The sequence below is a fragment of the Diabrotica virgifera genome, chromosome 7 (assembly GCF_917563875.1).
Source record: "Diabrotica virgifera virgifera chromosome 7, PGI_DIABVI_V3a".
Taxonomy (NCBI): Eukaryota; Metazoa; Arthropoda; class Insecta; order Coleoptera; family Chrysomelidae; genus Diabrotica; species Diabrotica virgifera.
The window spans coordinates 170510774-170529490 of NC_065449.1; the positions used below are offsets into that span (position 1 = coordinate 170510774).

At 32.4% G+C, this 18717-nt stretch overlaps 1 protein-coding gene across 9 annotated transcripts in view; it reads right to left on the minus strand.

Moving 5' to 3' along the window:
* LOC126887620 (uncharacterized) overlaps window positions 1-16945 on the minus strand; it is a 376841-nt gene extending 359896 nt beyond the window's left edge. The window contains exons 1-3 of one of the 9 annotated variants that reach the window (XM_050655216.1): window positions 16753-16943; window positions 11937-11992; window positions 5519-5817 (exon numbers count right to left, since the gene is read on the minus strand). In XM_050655216.1, coding sequence (XP_050511173.1) covers window positions 5519-5710 — 192 coding nt within the window. In that variant the 5' untranslated portion in view covers window positions 5711-5817; window positions 11937-11992; window positions 16753-16943. Of the gene's footprint in view, window positions 1-5518; window positions 5825-11936; window positions 11993-16752 lie in introns of those variants that run through there. The other 8 variants (XM_050655215.1, XM_050655221.1, XM_050655220.1 and 5 more) reach the window with 8 other exon arrangements.
* Between the last annotated feature and the right edge of the window lie 1772 nt (window positions 16946-18717).

Consider the following 18717-nt stretch of genomic DNA (forward strand, 5'->3'; position numbering starts at 1 on the left):
TTTTTATTTATAGTAATATTAAAAGTACAATTAGTTAATGACGACTTAATTATTTTAATTTCTAACATCTAGACGACTTTGATAGTTGTCACAGTTAATTTCGAGTAAAAATAGCGTATGAATTGTACTATTTATGGTTGAAAATTGCTACGTTTGAAGAAAAAATAGTATACTTTATTCGGCAAAGAAGCGACTTTTCTTGACTTGCCCTCTATTACGCGCCTCAGTTCGTTCGGCGCGTAATATCGGGCGCGTCAAGAAAAGTCATGCTTCTCCGCCTCATAAAGTAATATACTATTATTCCTCGAGAATTATGCCACATTTCCAACTATTCCCAACTTCTAACTACAGGTGAATCAAAATAGTAATAGACGTGAACAACCTGTGCGCGCAAGCAGATTTCAAATTACGGCACAGAACGTTCACTTGATTGAGAACTGCTTAGCTGTTTATGTGGATAGTTTCACTGTAGGAGCGATTTGAGACGTTGAAAAGTTTTGTGTAAAATGTCAATTGTTAATTATTTTTATTAATAATGATTTTTAATATTGTAATTTTTCATTTAACCTAAAAATTGATCAGCAGTATATAGTAGAGCGAAAAATTTCGAATGCTCAAGCTCGTGAAATGATACATCCTGTGTTAAAATTCCGTCAAAAAATCAGTCAATATTTTTAGAAACCGTTTCAATACTGTAATTTAAGCCCCAAATGCAAAAAAAAACTGCACGGTTGCTATTCGGTTCGTAGTGTGGATAGTCTAAGATCCGAGTATATATTATGTCGATCTGATTTCCAGATGAAACATTTTTGTTATCAAATTTCATACATAGACAAATATTTCTAGCATGGAAGGCCTATCAAGATCGTGTCATAGGTATCCTTAAGGAGGGCCGTAGGGGTTAAAATCAATATTTCAAGCACATTTTATTTTGAAAGTGTGGTGGAATTATTTTATTTTTAAATTAAATAAGCATATTGAATACAATCATAAGCATATTCAATACAGAGGGAGAGTTAATATGTAAGACAGTGTTGCCAGATTTCTCTAAAGCCGATGCCGCACTGCAAGAAGTTTGGTAGGATGGCGGATGGTAGATACCTGCCTGGCGACCATCCGGCTACTTATACCACGAATAACAAAACGACGGTAGCCCAGGGGCGTCATTTGGGCGTCCAGGGGGGGGGCATTTGCCCCCCCCCCTGGCCCAAAAAAATGACTGAAATTTACAAAAAATACATCAATATTCATCATAACATCATATATAACGTATAATATATATAGTGCTTGCCCCCCCCCCCCAAACAAAATTTCAAATGACGCTCCTGCGGTAGCCGCAGTGGCCTCCTATTACCATCTAACCATCCGGTGGTTTGCCAGGCGTCTATCCACCCATATCAGTCGTGTTTGATATTCCATTCGGGTAGCCTGGCTATGGAGGAAAGCGTAATAAATGCTTTGTATAAAAGAAGGGCAATTTGGGACCCAGAAGAATCACTATTTGACGAGACATGGCTTAAAATATCTGTTTTACTTATTCTTTGCAGTTGCATTAAAAAAAAATCCAATATTCAAGTCAGGTGAATTTAAAAAAACAATTTGTACCTTTAAGTTGAATTTTCTCCACTTTCTGAAAAGTGTAGTTAGTCAGTTTTACTGCTAATAGGACGATATGCTAAAAAACAAACCAAATGTAACGTAACAAATGAAACAAACGATTCCTCAGCAGTCAGTTGGATACTAAATTTCTGACTTCATTTCACTCTTTCACTGCGTCCAGGATGCAGCGCCCCTCCACCATCCATCTTTAAAATCCACCCTCCAAGCGACCATCAAGCATCCTGCAGTGCGGCATCGGCTTAAGAGCGTCGCATTATTACCCAGCGGCATATAGGGAATCTTATTTTAGGAATGACTTTAGTATTTTGATTTAACTGGTTTGCAAAGCAATCATCATGTTTGTGCAAAGATCCGTTGGAACAACTGTATAGTCAGTTCGCTAAACTCAGACACAACTGGCTAGTGATTTTAGTTGATATTTTTTTTGTTTTTGGCCAATTTTGCCAAAATCGGGTTTTTCGGGTTTTTCGGAAAATTTCACAAAAATCCGGTCATTCTATGAATTATACACGTTTGAGGTCTCGAATTTCCTAAACGTGTTGTCCGATTTGAGTGATTTTTTTAGAATGTTATAGCCTTATTATTTAAGAATATCAACGTAACAATATTGTTGCTAGACAGGTAAATGTCATTTTATACCGGATATAACAATTCTACTGTATTTTTTCCTTAAAGTTCGGAACATTCCGTGGAATATTATAGCATAGATTAAATATTGAAATTAAAACTCAATTGTAGCCTTATGCTTTCTTAACATTTTCTTTTTTGGTTCATCTGCTTATGTTGGATAATATAGAAGTTAGTTACTTTAACAACTAGCCATGTTCTTCATCAATACAGGGTGTTTCTAAATAAGTGCGACAAACTTTGAGGGGTAACTCTGCATGAAAAAATATTGACCGTTCACTTTATAAAGATATGCCCGTAAATGCTTAATTTCCGAGATACGGGATGTTGAATTTTTTCTTGAATTTGTTGTTGCTATAAAACTGGTTATGATATGCAAATAAAATTTGGTAGGTTTTAAGAAGTAGTTATTGCTCATTTTTTGACATACAAATAAGAATTTTATATTCACCATTGGCGTGCATACGGGATGTATCTAAAATGTTTATACCCATATGCACGCCAATGGTGAATATAAAATTCTTATTTGTATGTCAAAAAATGCGCAATAACTACCTCTTAAAACCTAACAAATTTCATTTGCATATCTCAACCGGTTTTAGAGCAACAAATAAATCGTCAGTTTTTAAGTAGAAACTCAACATCCCGTATCTAGGAAACGAAGCATTTGCGGGCATATCTTTATAAAGCAAACGGTTATTATTTTTTCATGCAGAATTACCCCTTAAAGTTTGTCGTACTTATTTAGAAACACTCTTAATTGATTAAGAACGTGGCTAGTTGTTAAAGTACCAACCTAACTTTTTTATTATACAACATAAGAAAATGAATCAAAAAAGAAAATGTTAAAAAGCCTAAGGCTACAATTGAGTTTTAATTTTAATATTTTATCTATGCTATAATATGCCACAGAGTGTTCCGAACTTTAAGGAAAAAACACAGTATGATTGTTACACCCGGTATAAAATGACATTTACCTGTCTAGTAACAATATTGTTACGTTGATTATTTTTTAATGATTTTAACTTCCAATCGTTTAGTAAGATATTTGATCACGTGTTTAATTCTGTCCAATCAGATTAAAATTATACTGAGAATTACCTACTGTAGAAAATTACCGATAAAATTTTTTAAGTGGATTTTTTCTGTTTAATGGCAACCAGTTTCCTAGTTTTGACAACTGTCACATTTAAGAAAATATCCATAATGTACGTATTAAAAAATAATCTTACGAATATCACAATAACAGTAAGAATAAATAAGAAAATAAGCTTCATTTTTACTCAAATTTGTTGTCATTGGGCAATAGCCACTCGAGGCCTGCGCGCTCCCGTGTCTATTGTCAGACAACAAATTTTCGAAAAACTGTCGCATTATTTTCAATTTATTCTCACTCTCTTGTGATATTATACCCGATAATTTTAAATAATTAGGCTATACCATACTAAAAAAATCACTCAAATCGGACAACAGGTTTAGGAAATTCGAGACCTCAAAAGTGTATAATTCATTGAGTGACCCGATTTTTGTGATCGCGAGTGTATTTAGTAATTATTATTTTTTTTTGGCAAAATGTCAAAATATGAAGGAAAAATTCGATTTTTTTATTGGTTTTTTGATTATAACTTTAAAACTATTCATTTTTGAGAAAAGTTTTACTAACATAAAAGTTGCGTAATTAAATTCCTACAATATAAAATTGGTTAAAAATTTAAAAAATAGTCACCCTTGTTGCAAAATAGCAATAATTGCGAAAAAAATCATACAAAAACAAGTATTTGCATTTTACGTTTTGCAACCATTTATGCTACACTTAGGACCTTCATATTTTAGGCAGAAAAACTTTATGGTATAGTAAAACAACACTGTAAATTTCATTAAGGTCGATTAAAAAGATTTTGCAAAATAAATTTTGCAATCCAGCTTTCGCAAAAAAAATCATTTTTTTTTAAATGTTGCAGGACTGAAAATAAAGCAGATAGCAAGTTGAATTTATTTTTACTTATAGAAGTGTACTGTATCTTTCATTTGCCATTTGCAAAATTAAAACCGATTAATTACCACGGCGTCAGGAAATTTTTTAAATAAACATTAATTTTTGGTGCTACGCGCAGGACAGCGGTGTTCGATTCACACAAGTTGATTTCCACCAAAATTTCTTCCAATCTTTATCTAATATATTATTTTCTTACTCTATATTTTGTTGTATTTTAATATTTTAATTCCACAAATATCAAACTAATTTTATTATTGTTTTTAAAATATTGTTTAAACAATTGCATATGTTTAAAAATAATAAACTTTTACTCTCTAAGTTAAAATATATGAACAAAGAGAGTTTTTGCTAAAAAAAAAAGTATTATTTCAAAGGACACAGTATGAGTTTTTATTTTGCAATAAACAAATTTATTTATTTATATCGAAATGCAATAAAAATTAAAATGTATCAATTATTATCAAAGGTCGTTGGAATGCCCAATCAGAGCAAACTATCCGCTGTCCTGCGCGGATTTAATGTTTATTATTTATATTTAATGTTTATTGAAAAAAAATTCTGACGCCGTGGTAGTTAATAGATTTTAATTTTGCAAATTGCAAATGAAAGGTACAGTACACTTCTATACTCAAAAAAAATTTAAACTTGCTATCTGCTTTATTTTCAGTCTTATAAGATTTTGAAAAAATGAATTTTTTTTGCGAAAGCTAGATTGCAAAATTTATTTTGCAAAATGTAATAAACCGATCTCAATGAAATTTATAGTATTTTTACTGCATCATAAACTTTTTCTTGGTGAAATATGAAGGTCCTAAGTGTAGCATAAATGGTTGAAAAAGGTAAAATGCGAATACTTGTTTTTGTATGGTTTTTTCGCAATTATTGCTATTTTGCAACAAGGGTGACTATTTTTTTTTTAATTTTTAGCCAATTCTATATTGTAGGAAATTTAATTACGCAACTTTTATATCAGTACAACTTTTCTCGGAAATGAATACTTTTAAAGTTATAATCAAAAAACGAAGAAAAAAAATCGAATTTTTCCTTCATTTTTTGACATTTTGATTATTTAAACAATGTTACGGCCCCTTTTGAGAGGGAGGATAACTCAAATATTATTATTTGAGTTATTTTCAAGCAATTTCTGCAAAAAAATTTGAGTCACCTCTCAACGTCCAAATGTACTATTTTTACAGATGCGCCCTGGTCTAAGTTGTGTCTGAGTTTAGCGAACGGACTATATTAATTAACTAAAAATACGTCTATTTTACTAACCTCTCTTTCATTTTTCACTTCCAACGCCTCAAAAGTAAATGCCCCCAAAACACAATATGACACCACCATTGATATTAAAAACACGTGCGAAAATAAGCAGGTTATAGTTTTCCACGTGTAATGTAGAACTTTTGTGCAACACCTCGGAGACTCATATTCCGATATATTCGGATCTGATTTATAACGAGACATTGTTCACTCAGAAAAATAATTTCACTTATTTTTATTTAGAGCAAGCACATTCTTTATTATTTAATTTTTATTGTCAATGTGTTGGTTACTAGGCTGTATTTTAAGCCCTTTTAAATTAATAAATACAGAGTGAGTTTTATATAAAATATGGACCGCCTCAATTTTCGCGGAAACGGCTTGCACTACATTTACATACAGAGAGGTCCTAAATTATGGAATAAATTAATTTTCTCTAAAAGGGACGACTATAGAGAAAAATCCGGAACAGGTCGATTTTTGTTTTTAAATTACAACTTTTTGACATATATTTCATACTAGTGATGTCATCCATCTGAGCGTGATGACGTAATCGATGATTTTTTTAAATGGGAATAGTGGTTGTGTGTCACCTCATTTGAAAGGGTTTTCAATTCTCTATTCAGTAATATAAACAATAATATTATTATTTATACAGGGTGACCAAAAAATATTTTTTGAATTAAATTAATTGACGCAAAACGAAGAATGTATGCAATTTATTTAACTCAAAATACATTATAGTGCTGTCAGCAAATACAAAAAAAATGTTTATTTGATAAATAAACATTTCTTTTCGCTTAAATTAAATCACAAACATCCTCCCACCTACCACTTGGCAGTTTGAACATTTAATTTAAGCGAAAAGCAAGGTTTATTTGCCAAATAAACATTTTTTTCTATTTTGTGACAGCGATAGAATGTATTTTGAGTTAAATAAATTGCACACATTCTTCTTTTTTCGTCAATTAATTTATTTCAAAAATTATTTTTTTTGTCACCCTGTATAAATAATGATATTAATGTTTATATTACTGAATAGAGAATTGAACGCCCTTTCAAATGAGGTGCCACACGACCCCTATTCCCATTTAAAAAAATCATCGATTACGTCATCACGCTCAGATGGATGACGTAACTAGTATGAAATATATGCCAAAAAGTTGTAATTTAAAAACAAAAATCGACTTGTTTCAGGATTTTTCTCTATAGTCGTCTATTTTAGAGAAAATGAATTTTTTCCATAATTTAGGAACTCTCTGTATATAGGTTTTCGTGGTTCTTGTAATGCTGCCGATATTTTGGTGGTATTTACATTGCAGTGGCGACGCGTGACTTTTTCTAAAGTGTTACCAAAACTAGATGCAAAAAATCTTATTTAAAAAAATGAAGATATGGTTAAATGTATATATGGCTTTAATAATAACATTTTGTATATCACTTGAAACTCTCGAAAAAACAGTTGATGTTTCTAGATGTTGGCAAAATTTTTGATCTTTTTTGGCAATTAATGTTAACAATTCCCTGTAATTGCCTCGATTGTCAGAGTCGTCGCCCTCAAAATGACCACGAAACGTAAATTCTTGTTTGGCCAAAAACATACAGTATCTATTATATGTGTGCTAAGGATATACCTATCTATTTTTTTAACAAACTCATTATGTTTTGTAATATTTGCTTTAAAAGCTTTGTTAAGAGAACTTTCGATTCTTGTTTTACCAAACTGAATCAAATTGGCTATACATCTTACATGTAGGTAACGGAAAAATTTCATGTCTCCGTTTTAAAACTCTAAAACTATTTAAATCGTGATCTCAGCCGCTGGTTCACCCATTTTTTCTGTAGAAACAAGAAGACATGGCCAACAATACAGTCTATTGTCTAGATTTTCACTGTACCAACTAAATTTAAAATTTAAACCAGAAGATTAGTTCTGATGATGTTTTATTTTTGGTATTGTTAATATTAAAAGTAAAACTTTCGTTAGTAAATTTAAAATATCGAACTACTTTTTTTGACTCATTTTTTAAATTGTTGAAAATAGGTCTTCCATTTTCAATAATCTCATTTTTTTCTTCAAAATTATACAAGGAGAATTACTTATCAAATCGTTGATCGATTACGCAGCGACACTCATCCATGGTTAATTGCACGCATACTGTAATAGGTACTTTAACCAAATCAAAATCTGGTAACAAGCTTACTGATATACACAGCGCACCCACGCCGTCGCTCCTTCAAAATTTTCAGTCACTAGCCGGTCCCGACCGACAGCGAGGATCACCACATTGTACCACATGTAACCACAGCCAAAAGTGGTAACAACGTATAATAAAGTGCAACTGAGTCACATAAACTCGCTAATATTTTTGTAGTACAGTTCACCAAATATAGCTGAAAGTCTGAAAACGCGTGACGATCATGATGCGCATTCGTCATACGACGGACCTCTCACTCGCACTGACGGTCCAGACCGATTGTATGTGCGTTATCACTTCATTGTTAGCGCAGGCAATGGGAATTTCACACTTTCAGCTATATTTGGTGAACTGTAATTGACTATTTACTGAATTAGATACTATTAACACATAATATATTTCTGTTGGTAAAAATATAAATGGAATTATTTCATAGTAGTCATAAAATATTTATTTGCAAGAGTTTTAACTGTTACCAACGGTAACAGTGGTTACATGGACGCTTCGCCAGTGTTACATTGTCAGATCTTCCTTTTTCCTAAAAATTTAATGAATTTCCTTATTTCAACTGGAATACGCTGTATATTTTTTGCTTTTTGAAGTCCTTAAGAAAAACTGATTATATTTCATGTAATGCTCTCTTTACCTAACATAATTTGGAAGTTATTGCTACATTTATTTAAACTATTTTTTTAACAAATTATAAAAAACAATATTTTACAATAAAACATGCCAAAAATTCTTATCGGGAGCTCTGAGAGAAGAAGGTCTGAACCTAAATTAAGGCACTTAGTAATTTCAAAAATAATATTTTGTTACTTCTGTTTTTTTTTCAGTTGTAATTTGTTTATAACTCGAAAACAATAAACTTTAGAGAAAAATTACGCGAGAGATTTTTGCTCGTTATAGTTATAATTAAAAAAATTGTTTAAAGAAATGTAACAATAACTTCGAAATTATAGAATTTAGGTATAGGGAACATTATATAAAAAATAATCAGTATTTCTTAAGGACATCAAAACACCAAAAATATACAGGGTGTTCCTTTTTAAATAATAAAGTTCATTAGACTTCCAGAAAACGGAACATCTGGCGACAATGTAAATACCCCCCATAATATCGGATGCATCACAAGACCCTTATATGCTAAAACCTATAAAAATCGTGCAAGCCGTTTCCGGGATAATTGAGGCGTTCCATATATAAAACTCACGCTGTATGTTGAAAACTGTATATGTTAGTTTATTTTTACTGCATGTATTTTATATTATATTATTATTACTGTATATACGACTGTATCACTGGCTTAATAAGCTGGAGGGTCCGGATATAACATACGAAATGCTTAAATTCGGTGAAGAAAAGTTTTCTAGAGAAATGCTTATTTTTTTGGGGAAAGTCACCGTATATAAAAAAAATACCGAAAGCAGGACGAGAAAGTATAATTATCCCAATATTTAAAATAGGTGCAAAAAACGAAAAATTATGGCAAGTTTCTTAAGCGCTGTTATGAAACTGATGATCAAAATGTTATCGCTCGAATTAGAAAAAACGAGAATATTTGAAGAACAGCAAGGCTTCCGACGAAGCAGATAAACGGTCTATTCGATATTCATTAGGCGGTCGTATCCGACCGACCGACAGTTCCATAAGTATGTACTTCATGCCACGGCGGGCGGTCGTATACGACCGATTTGATACCGTCTGTAATATAGTTCCTGTTTTGCCAGAGGTTGTGTAGAGAAGCGCAATTATTGCAGTATTCGACCGCTGTGGCATACAGTCTTCGCATATACATATACAATATTAGTCTGGGCTGATTATCGGAGAATAGGTCATTTTTGGGAAAAGTTATTTACCAGCAATTTTATTGCTGGAATCGAATCTTATTATTGTATGTATTAATAATATAGGTATGCAAAGTCCGCATTTAGTGTGCTACTTTTTTTATAAATAAAATGGCGCCCGAAAATCGTGTTTTTTTCAATTTTTGCTCTATCCCTCCAAAGATTTTAACTTTACACCAAAAACACTCAAATAAAAATTCACCGTAATTAAATTCTGCATAGAGACGTGTTTTTTCTGATTCACTTCGACGAAAACTTTTCCCGGAAAAAGCGGGTTTTTCCAACAAAATCTTTAATTTTCAACTAAAATTTTAGATAGGTAATTGTTAATCAATAATTAAATAACTTGGTAATGTAAAAGCCCTTTTCGTATAGATTATAATTCCAGAAGCCGATGGATATTGAATGAACAGTTTAGCAACAATTGAATTGTTAATTAAAAATTTACGGTCGCTATAATAACGACAATAATTATGATGCATAAGAATAACTATGATTTTTTCATAAAAAAAACACTATACCTAGCTAACGTACTTTACAGAATTGAAATTGGAATATTTAGGCGGCCTCAGGAATATTTTACAATTATAAACAATTTTTTGGCTTATAAACAAATAGAATATCTCGGGAAATATTAAACTAAATTAAATTGTGAAAACGGTATTCGAAAAACAGCGGCAGGACGCTTCTTTTAAAAGAAAAAAACGTTTAATTATGACAAGTGGTTCCTGAGATACAACCGGTCAAATTTGACCGGAATTTACGGCAAAGATATAAACAATAGGATCATAATTTTTAATCTATAAAACTATCGATAATACGTGTGAAAATTGCCAAAAATAGCAAAATTCCAATCAAAAATTAGGTTGGAGAAAATGTAACCCTCAAAGTTCAAAATCGGTATACGTTAAAAAAATGCATTTTCTCGGCTTCCCATGGAGCAATCTCCTTCATTCTTTTTTTGTTCCCAAGTAACTGGAGTAGAGCCATCGAACTAACGCATTATTAAATGTCAAACTTGCTTTTGTTTTGTTATAATAAATTAATTTATTTATTATAACACAAAATTTTAATTTGTTTAAATAAAAATTGTTTAAATAACTATACAGCTTTCAAATGAGAATATTTATGTTTTTAACTTTAAAAGGTACACTTGTAATAAGTTTATCTAAAAAAAAGAATACAACTGGAAAAAATATGTAGTTTTCTGTTCTTATAAATACATTAATCTATTATAACAAAACAAAAGCAAGTTTGACATGTAATAATGCGTTGGTTCGATGGCTCTACTCGAGTTATTAGAGAACAAAAAAAGAATGAAGGAAATTGCTCCATGGAAAGCCGAGAAAACGCATTTTTTTAACGTATACCGATTTTGAACTTTGAGGGTTATATTTTCTCCAACCTAATTTTTGATTGGAATTTTGCTATTTTTGGCAATTTTTACACGTATTATCGATAGTTTTTATTATAATAATATATGTTATGAGTATTTTAAAGATATGAAAATTGGTGTGGAGAAAGAGGACAAAAATAAAAAGGTGATGGTTTGAAAATTGTGATCCTATTGTTTATATCTTTGCCGTAAATTCCGATCAACTTTGACCGGTTGTAGCTCAGGAACCACTTGTCATAATTAAACGTTTTTTTATTTTAAAAGAAGCGTCCTGCCGCTGTTTTTCGAATACCGTTTTCACAATTTAATTTAGTTTAATATTTCCCGAGATATTCTATTTGTTTTTAAGCCAAAAAATTGTTTATAATTGTAAAATATTCCTGAGGCCGCTTAAATATTCCAATTTCAATTCTGTAAAGTACGTTAGATAGGTATAGTATTTTTTATGAAAAAATCCTAGTTATTCTTATGCATCATAATTATTGTCGTTATTATAGCGACCGTAAATTTTTAATTAACAATTCAATTGTTGCTAAACTGTTCATTCAATATCCATCGGCTTCTGGAATTATAATCTATACGAAGAGGGCTTTTACATTAGCAAGTTATTTAATTATTGATTAACAATTACTTATCTAAAATTTTAGTTGAAAATTAAAGATTTTGTTGGAAAAACCCGCTTTTTCTGGGGAAAGTTTTCGTCGAAGTGAATCAGAAAAAACACATCTCTATGCAGAATTTAATTACGGTGAATTTTTATTTGGGTATTTTTGGTGTAATGTTAAAATCTTGGGAGGGATAGAGCAAAAATTGAAAAAAACACGATTTTCGGGCGCCATTTTGTTTATAAAAAAAGTAGCACACTATCTGCGGACTTTGCATACCAATATTATTAATACACACAATAATAAGATTCGATTCTAGCAATACAATTGCTGGTAAATAACTTTTCCTTGTATTTTGCTAATTAGCCCAGAGTATATACATACCTATCCGTTTTCATTTTGGCAGAATAGGGGAGACTGAAATGAAATTTCAGTCCAAACTAAATAACATACAAAAGTTAAATAGGAGCATGAAAGAAATTAAAAATTATATTAAAAGTTATTTGGAATGTTTGTCGAAACAATCTAAATAAAGGTGTGGTTGACCTTCACAAGTGTCTCAGTAAGTTACTACTTTTTTGACCCAATTTTTTGTTATGTTTCCCCGAATCATTTTTCATTTTATCATAATGGTCCTTCTTTTTTCACCATAGTATGAATTTGCATCGATCTTCTTCTAGTTCGTCTTAATTTGTTGTTGTTCCCATTCGGAATCATTATGTGGCTCAATGTTGTCTTCATAATTTAGGAGCGACTTTATTACATGCTCTCTAAATTCAGTTATTTTTATCTTTTTATCACTAGTTGCTTGAAAATAATGTAAGAATTTACGAGTGATGTATCAAGAAGAAATTCCACAGTGGGCTTCATGTACCATTTCAGTGATTTTCGTAGGGGTGAATTATAACTTGCCATCTGGTCTGACTGGTCAATTGAGGACTTTCCCTCATTGTATTCCATTACAGCCTGATGTTTATGAACAACACCACTTCGTCGTTGAATTGCCTGAATTTCGGTAGTGTGTTGAGTAGATAGTAACAAGATATCTCTTTTATCCTTCTACTTCAAAACGCAGATGCCTCTCTCGTCTTCCAACCCAAACGTTTTCCCTTTTTTCAAATTTTTATTTATTACTTCTTTTGGGTTTCCATGACGATTGGTTCTTAGTATTGTATTAATTCTTTTTTGTTGGTAGGAGCCCATCGATGTAGTCTAGATTCGTTACTGATATGCAGCGTAATTTGTCTGTAATCCAGCTTTCGCAGAATAGTTGAAAATCTTGTGATTTCCAATAGGTTTTTTCCATGAGAGTTGTTCGTATCCATCAGCCTGGCTTTGGTGATCTACATTTCCCTGTATCCCTAAAAATTAGACGAGCACGTTGTCTTACTAACAATCAAACCTCTACTGATGAAATATTAGTCAAAGCAACCACTCGGCGGAATAATACACGACAAATCTCATCATGAAAATAACGAGCGCCCGAACGACTGCTAGGCACCACGGAAATAATTGGCGTACCGGCGCAAATTGATCCTAAGCAGACACAACCTGGCACCGGCGAGTTGCGTAGAGCGTTCTGCGCATCCTACTATCAGTTCATGCGTTCGCAGGTCGAGCTTGGGAAGGTTTGTTATCGACGTACAGTTTTCTTGGGCTTGGGACGGGTGACGGGTGAATCAGCGCCAGATGTTAATTTTTACGTGTTTTTGTTTTGCGAGATGGAAATATCTGAAATGAATAAGCGGCGATATATTTTACACTATCTTGAATGAATAACATTTTTTTGCTCTGTTGTATCAATCAGCACTACTCTACAATTTTTCGTTTATTTGTTTTAATATGTATTTTATTATATAATATAGTAGGCGCAATAGTAGGGAATGTAATATATCTGACTAAAACAGTGAATTTTTTACATGTTAAGTATTTTTAATTTCTTGTGAAGTATCTAGTTAGTGTGGCTTTAGCCAATAAATCAAAGTTATGCGTCTACAAGAGCATATTATTTGAAAAATAAGGAGTACCATAATGTGTCATAATTATAATCTCCTTTATACAGATCAAAAAATTGTTTAGTATGTATTTCTAAATCCACACAATCATTGGAAATTGATTCATGGTAAAAAATATTTATTAATGACACTGTTATCGACAAAGTCGCTCAATTTTAAACTTGTCATCATATATTTATTAGACTTTTGTTTATCGTTAAAAATTAAATGATGGTTGGGAATTTAATTTTTTTGTGATTTAATATTTTATCAAAAACACAATCAGCAAAAATCTTATTTAAAACATGCGAACCGTTTTTGCAATCACAATCAATGCAGTGTTTAACTTATGCTTGTTATTATAAAGGTATGTAGAAATAGAATACTCAGTGTAAGATATCTTTTTATGCACCCGCTTATGATCAAATTCGATGTTTTCGAAAGTCATACCGCTACGACTACTAGGGACATGTAAGATATTTTTAAAACGTTACTAGTTACATGTACGGAACTACCGTTTTTTAGTTGCCTACTCAATTCAGTACAAGGATCAGATACATCAGTATTTTGTAATCAGTATTTGTACTCAGTACCACTGAGAACCGGTATCAATAGTAACCGTTACACGTTGGCACTTATTTTGCCCGTCTCTATTCGTTACGGCGACAGCCGACGGTCGGGTTAGCTTGTGTTCAATATGCGGCACGCTAGAAAAATAACTGCACAGGTCACTCGTCCCACCGGCGCAGGTTGTGACTCGCTTAGGTTCAATATGCGCCGGGACTAATAAGTATGTCGCCTACGACCAGGCGCGCGGCGGTCGTATTCGACCGCTGACATATTTTTTCAAAAATTTGGACTAATAAGTAAAATTGATGAAACATTAGTAATGGAAGTATTTTAGTTGGTTACCAGATGCACTTGTTTCAACTTGGCACCATGGACTTTTTTTGTGGATTTTTTTGTGGCAGTCAACCTGTTAAAACAACAAGAGGATACAAAATGGAAAACAAAGAAATTAAAATATGCTGCTATGCTTATGACGCATTACCTACATTTAAATATTTATTAAATATATTTAAATGTATTGAAAAATATATTTAAATATATTGATGAAAATAACCTCACTGGATGCGGATAAAAAAATTCCAAAAAAAATGCAGTTTTTCCCAGTTTACAGTACCTACCTACATTTTGTTATAAAAATAGCCCACATAAACCTGCTATTAGAAAAATAAAAAAAAATAGATGAAAATAGTTCTTTATTCACATGCGGTTGAGGTTATCTACTGAAAACAAGGAAGAAATATCAAAAAAGAGTGTTTGTGGTATTTTGGGCATGTTCTGCTCTAAAAATGGCAAACCTGATCCCGTTATTGGAAGTAACAAAAAAAGTCCATCAAAAACCGTTAGGTAGATATTATTTATTGACATACACTTGGGTACAAACTCAAGTGCTAAAAACATGGAGAATACATGTTTTTTTTTCAAATTTGAGGATATTTCCCAGAGAAGATGGTAAATAACTTCATCATTCAGGAGAACGGAAAAAATACACCAAAAATATTAATTTATAGGTTTGTAAAAAATTACCTAAATAACCTAAAAATTTGTTGGAAAATTAAAATATTTTCCTGTGCTCAAATTAAAATTTGTCCTATTGCACGTCAACCTTAATCGAGAGTACCTACACTTAATATAAGGATTGTCTTGCATGGCATTGGACAGAATATTGAAAATACTTATATTCATCGGCTCACAATTTAAATATCCCCTAAAATGAGCCTGCTAATCGCACTAAAAAATAAGGTAGGTACAGATTCATACCAAAATCGCAATAATATACAACTGCATAAGGATTTGAACGTGTTCTTCAAAAAGACAATCAGAAACTCCTTATTTGTACTCTATTAACTATTAGTCCTGTCGCCAGGGGGGTACAACGGCCTCCTTAATTCAGATGGACTTACCCAAGTTTTTTATGTATTTTGACCCGTAGAACACGAATTTTTTGGGTAACAGTTGATCCGGATGTCGATAAGATTGTTATAAACAAAGAAGTTGAGGAATTACATAACAGCGATTTCTCGCAAAACAAAACATTTTTTTGTATTTTTTGGGTCATTCTAACCAAAAAATGTTCCTACAAGTTTTTTCGTAGGATGCATAGTTTTCGAGATAAACGCGGTTGAACTTTCAAAAAATCGAAAAATTGCAATTTTTGAACCCGAATAACCTTTGAATAAGAAATAAAATAGCAATTCTGCTTATCGCCTTTAAAAGTTTGAGTCAAATTATTTCTGTTTTGAATATTTGCATTGCTAAAAATTTATTTTTTGATTGTTAAAAAAAGCTATAAACACATAGTGTTTCCCGTGCCTAATACATGCGTTTTAATGCATGCTACGTAGAAATAGCCTCGCTTGCACTTTTACCTCTTCTACCTACTCGTTCGATTTTAAATGAGAAATCATTAAAAACATCACTCAAGCACTAGGTGTTTATAGCTTTTTTTAACAATAAAATAATAAATTTTTAGCAATACAAATAATTAAAACCGATATAATTTGACTTGAACTTTCAAATGCGGTAAGCAGAATTGCTATTTTATTTTTTAATCAAAAGTTATTCGGGTTCAAAAATTGCAATTTTTCGATTTTTTGAAAGTTCAACCACGTTTATCTCGAAAACTATGCATCCTACGAAAAAATTTGTAGGAACATTTTTTGGTTAGAATGGCCCAAAAAATACACAAAAATGTTTTGTTTTGCGAGAAATCGCTGTTATGTGATTCCTCAACTTCTTGGTTTATAACAATCTTATCGACATCCGGATCAACTGTTACCCAAAAAAATCGTGTTCTACAGGTCAAAATACATAAAAAAACTTGGGTAAGTCCATATGAATACAGGAGGCCGTTCTACCCCCCTGGCGACAGGACTATATGGTTTTCAAGGTTTTCAATTTTAAATTTAAGTAAAAGCATTACTAAGTAAGAAAAATCTTTGATGGCCGCACAAAGTTTATATACTCCGATATGTATAGAAAAATAAAAATCTAAGGAGTCGAAGTAAATATAGAGGATCGAAAAAACTGTGAAATAAATTCAATTTCACAAAGTTGGACAATATCATTAACCAAGATTGAATGTTAATTAAGCAAATTTCGTGAACTATTTATATAGAAAGGAAAAATTAATTATTTACAAAATCACTATTCAATTAATAAAACACACATAACAATCAGTCCACGCGCGCACGATATTGCACAAAACATTTTACTATCATTTTTTAATTCTGAACCGACCGACACACCATTTTACAAAAACCGGTGTTTATTTTTCTTCGGCGGTATACAGTTAGAATGAGGAAAAGTCAATTTTCATCATTGACTCGGAGTTTGGACTAACTCGTCTAATTTTAGAGTCGTTCATTTCAACGATTCTGTGGAAATACAAAAATAACCGCACAAGTGGTTTTATTCTCAGATTTTAAGCCAGTTCATGAGAAAAACTGGAAATGACGATGTGCTAGATAGATCGAATAAAGATCGCAATTATTTAAATCGAAATAAAACCTACTATAGGTTTTTAGATCTTCTTCTTGTTCTTTAAGTTCGATCTTTTGTTGTTTATCTTTCTCTTTGCCTTATCCCTATGCGGGGTCGGCTTCCCTAATTGCATTTCTCCACAAAATTCTTTCTTGGATCCTATCAATGTTAATCCCCTTTACCAACATGTCCTGCCTTATCGTCTCCCCCAGGTCTTCTTTGGTCTTCCTCTCCTACTCCTTCCGGAATCTTTACGTAAGCTATTCTTTGTATTGGGTGATTAACTTCTCGACGTTGAACATGACCAAACCATCTTAACATATGCTCTCTCATTTTGGCATCAATCGGTGCCACACCTAGACTTCCCCTAATATACTCATTTCTAATTTTTTCCTTCTTTGTCACTCCACTCATCCATCTAAGCATTCTCATTTCCGTCACATGCATTCGTTGTTCCTCTTTCTTTTTCACTGCCCAACATTCAGTTCCGTACATCATAGCCGGTCTTATGGCAGTTTTATAGAATTTTTCCTTCAGCTTCATTGGAATTTTTCTGTCACACAACACACCACTCGCTTCTTTCCACTTCATCCATCCAGCCCTAATTCTACTGCATGCATCTCCATCTATTTCTCCATTACTCTGTAATACCGATGCTAGTTACTTGCTTTTCACAATCATTTCACCATCCAAAGATACCATTTTATTTGTAGTAACCCCATCTTTAAATGAACATTCCAAATACTCTGTTTTTGTCCTACTAAGTTTTAAACCTTTTTCCTCCACAGCTTGTCTCCACTGTTCCAGTTTTTGTTCTAAGTCTCTTTCACTATTTCCTATTAACACTACATCATCAGCATGCATTAAACACCATGGAATGCCACCCTGTAGTTTCGCTGTTATCTGGTCCAAAACTAATGATAATAAATAAGGAATAAGCACCTAGCCTTGGTGCAATCCTACTTTTACCTGAAGTTTATCAGTCTCTCCCACACTTGTCCTAAAACTAGTCGTTACTCTCTCATACATATCTCTCACAATTTTTACATATTCGCCAGGGACTCCTTTCTTATTGAGTGCCCACCACAGAATATCTCGAGGATCTCTATCATATTCTTTCTTAAGATCAATGAATACCATATGAGCGTTGGTCTCTTTATTCCTTTATTTTCCATCACAGTTCTCTTACAATGAAAATTGCATCTGTTTTTGATCTGCCCTGCATAAAGCCAAATTGATTATCGGATATTTCGGTTTCTTCACGTATCCGTCTATCAATTACTCTCTCCCATATTTTCATGGTGTGGCTAAGTAGTTTTATAGCCCTGCAGTTTGTACATTGTTGTATGTCTCCCTTGTTTTTGTAGACAGGTGTATTTTGCATACACCGCTTCTCCATTCGTCTGGCATTTGTCTAACTTCCATACTTCTATTAAATAGACCAATGCTCTCCATATTTCCCGAGGAATGTCATCTCTTTTTGACATCCTTTTCGTGAATTAGTATTTTATTATTTTCATCTCGGATACATCTAATCTGATTAAAATCTCTTGCTTTCTTTGCTCTTTGTTTGGCTATTTTATGTATCTTCGCTTCGCCTTCCCTGGTATCAAGTTGATCAT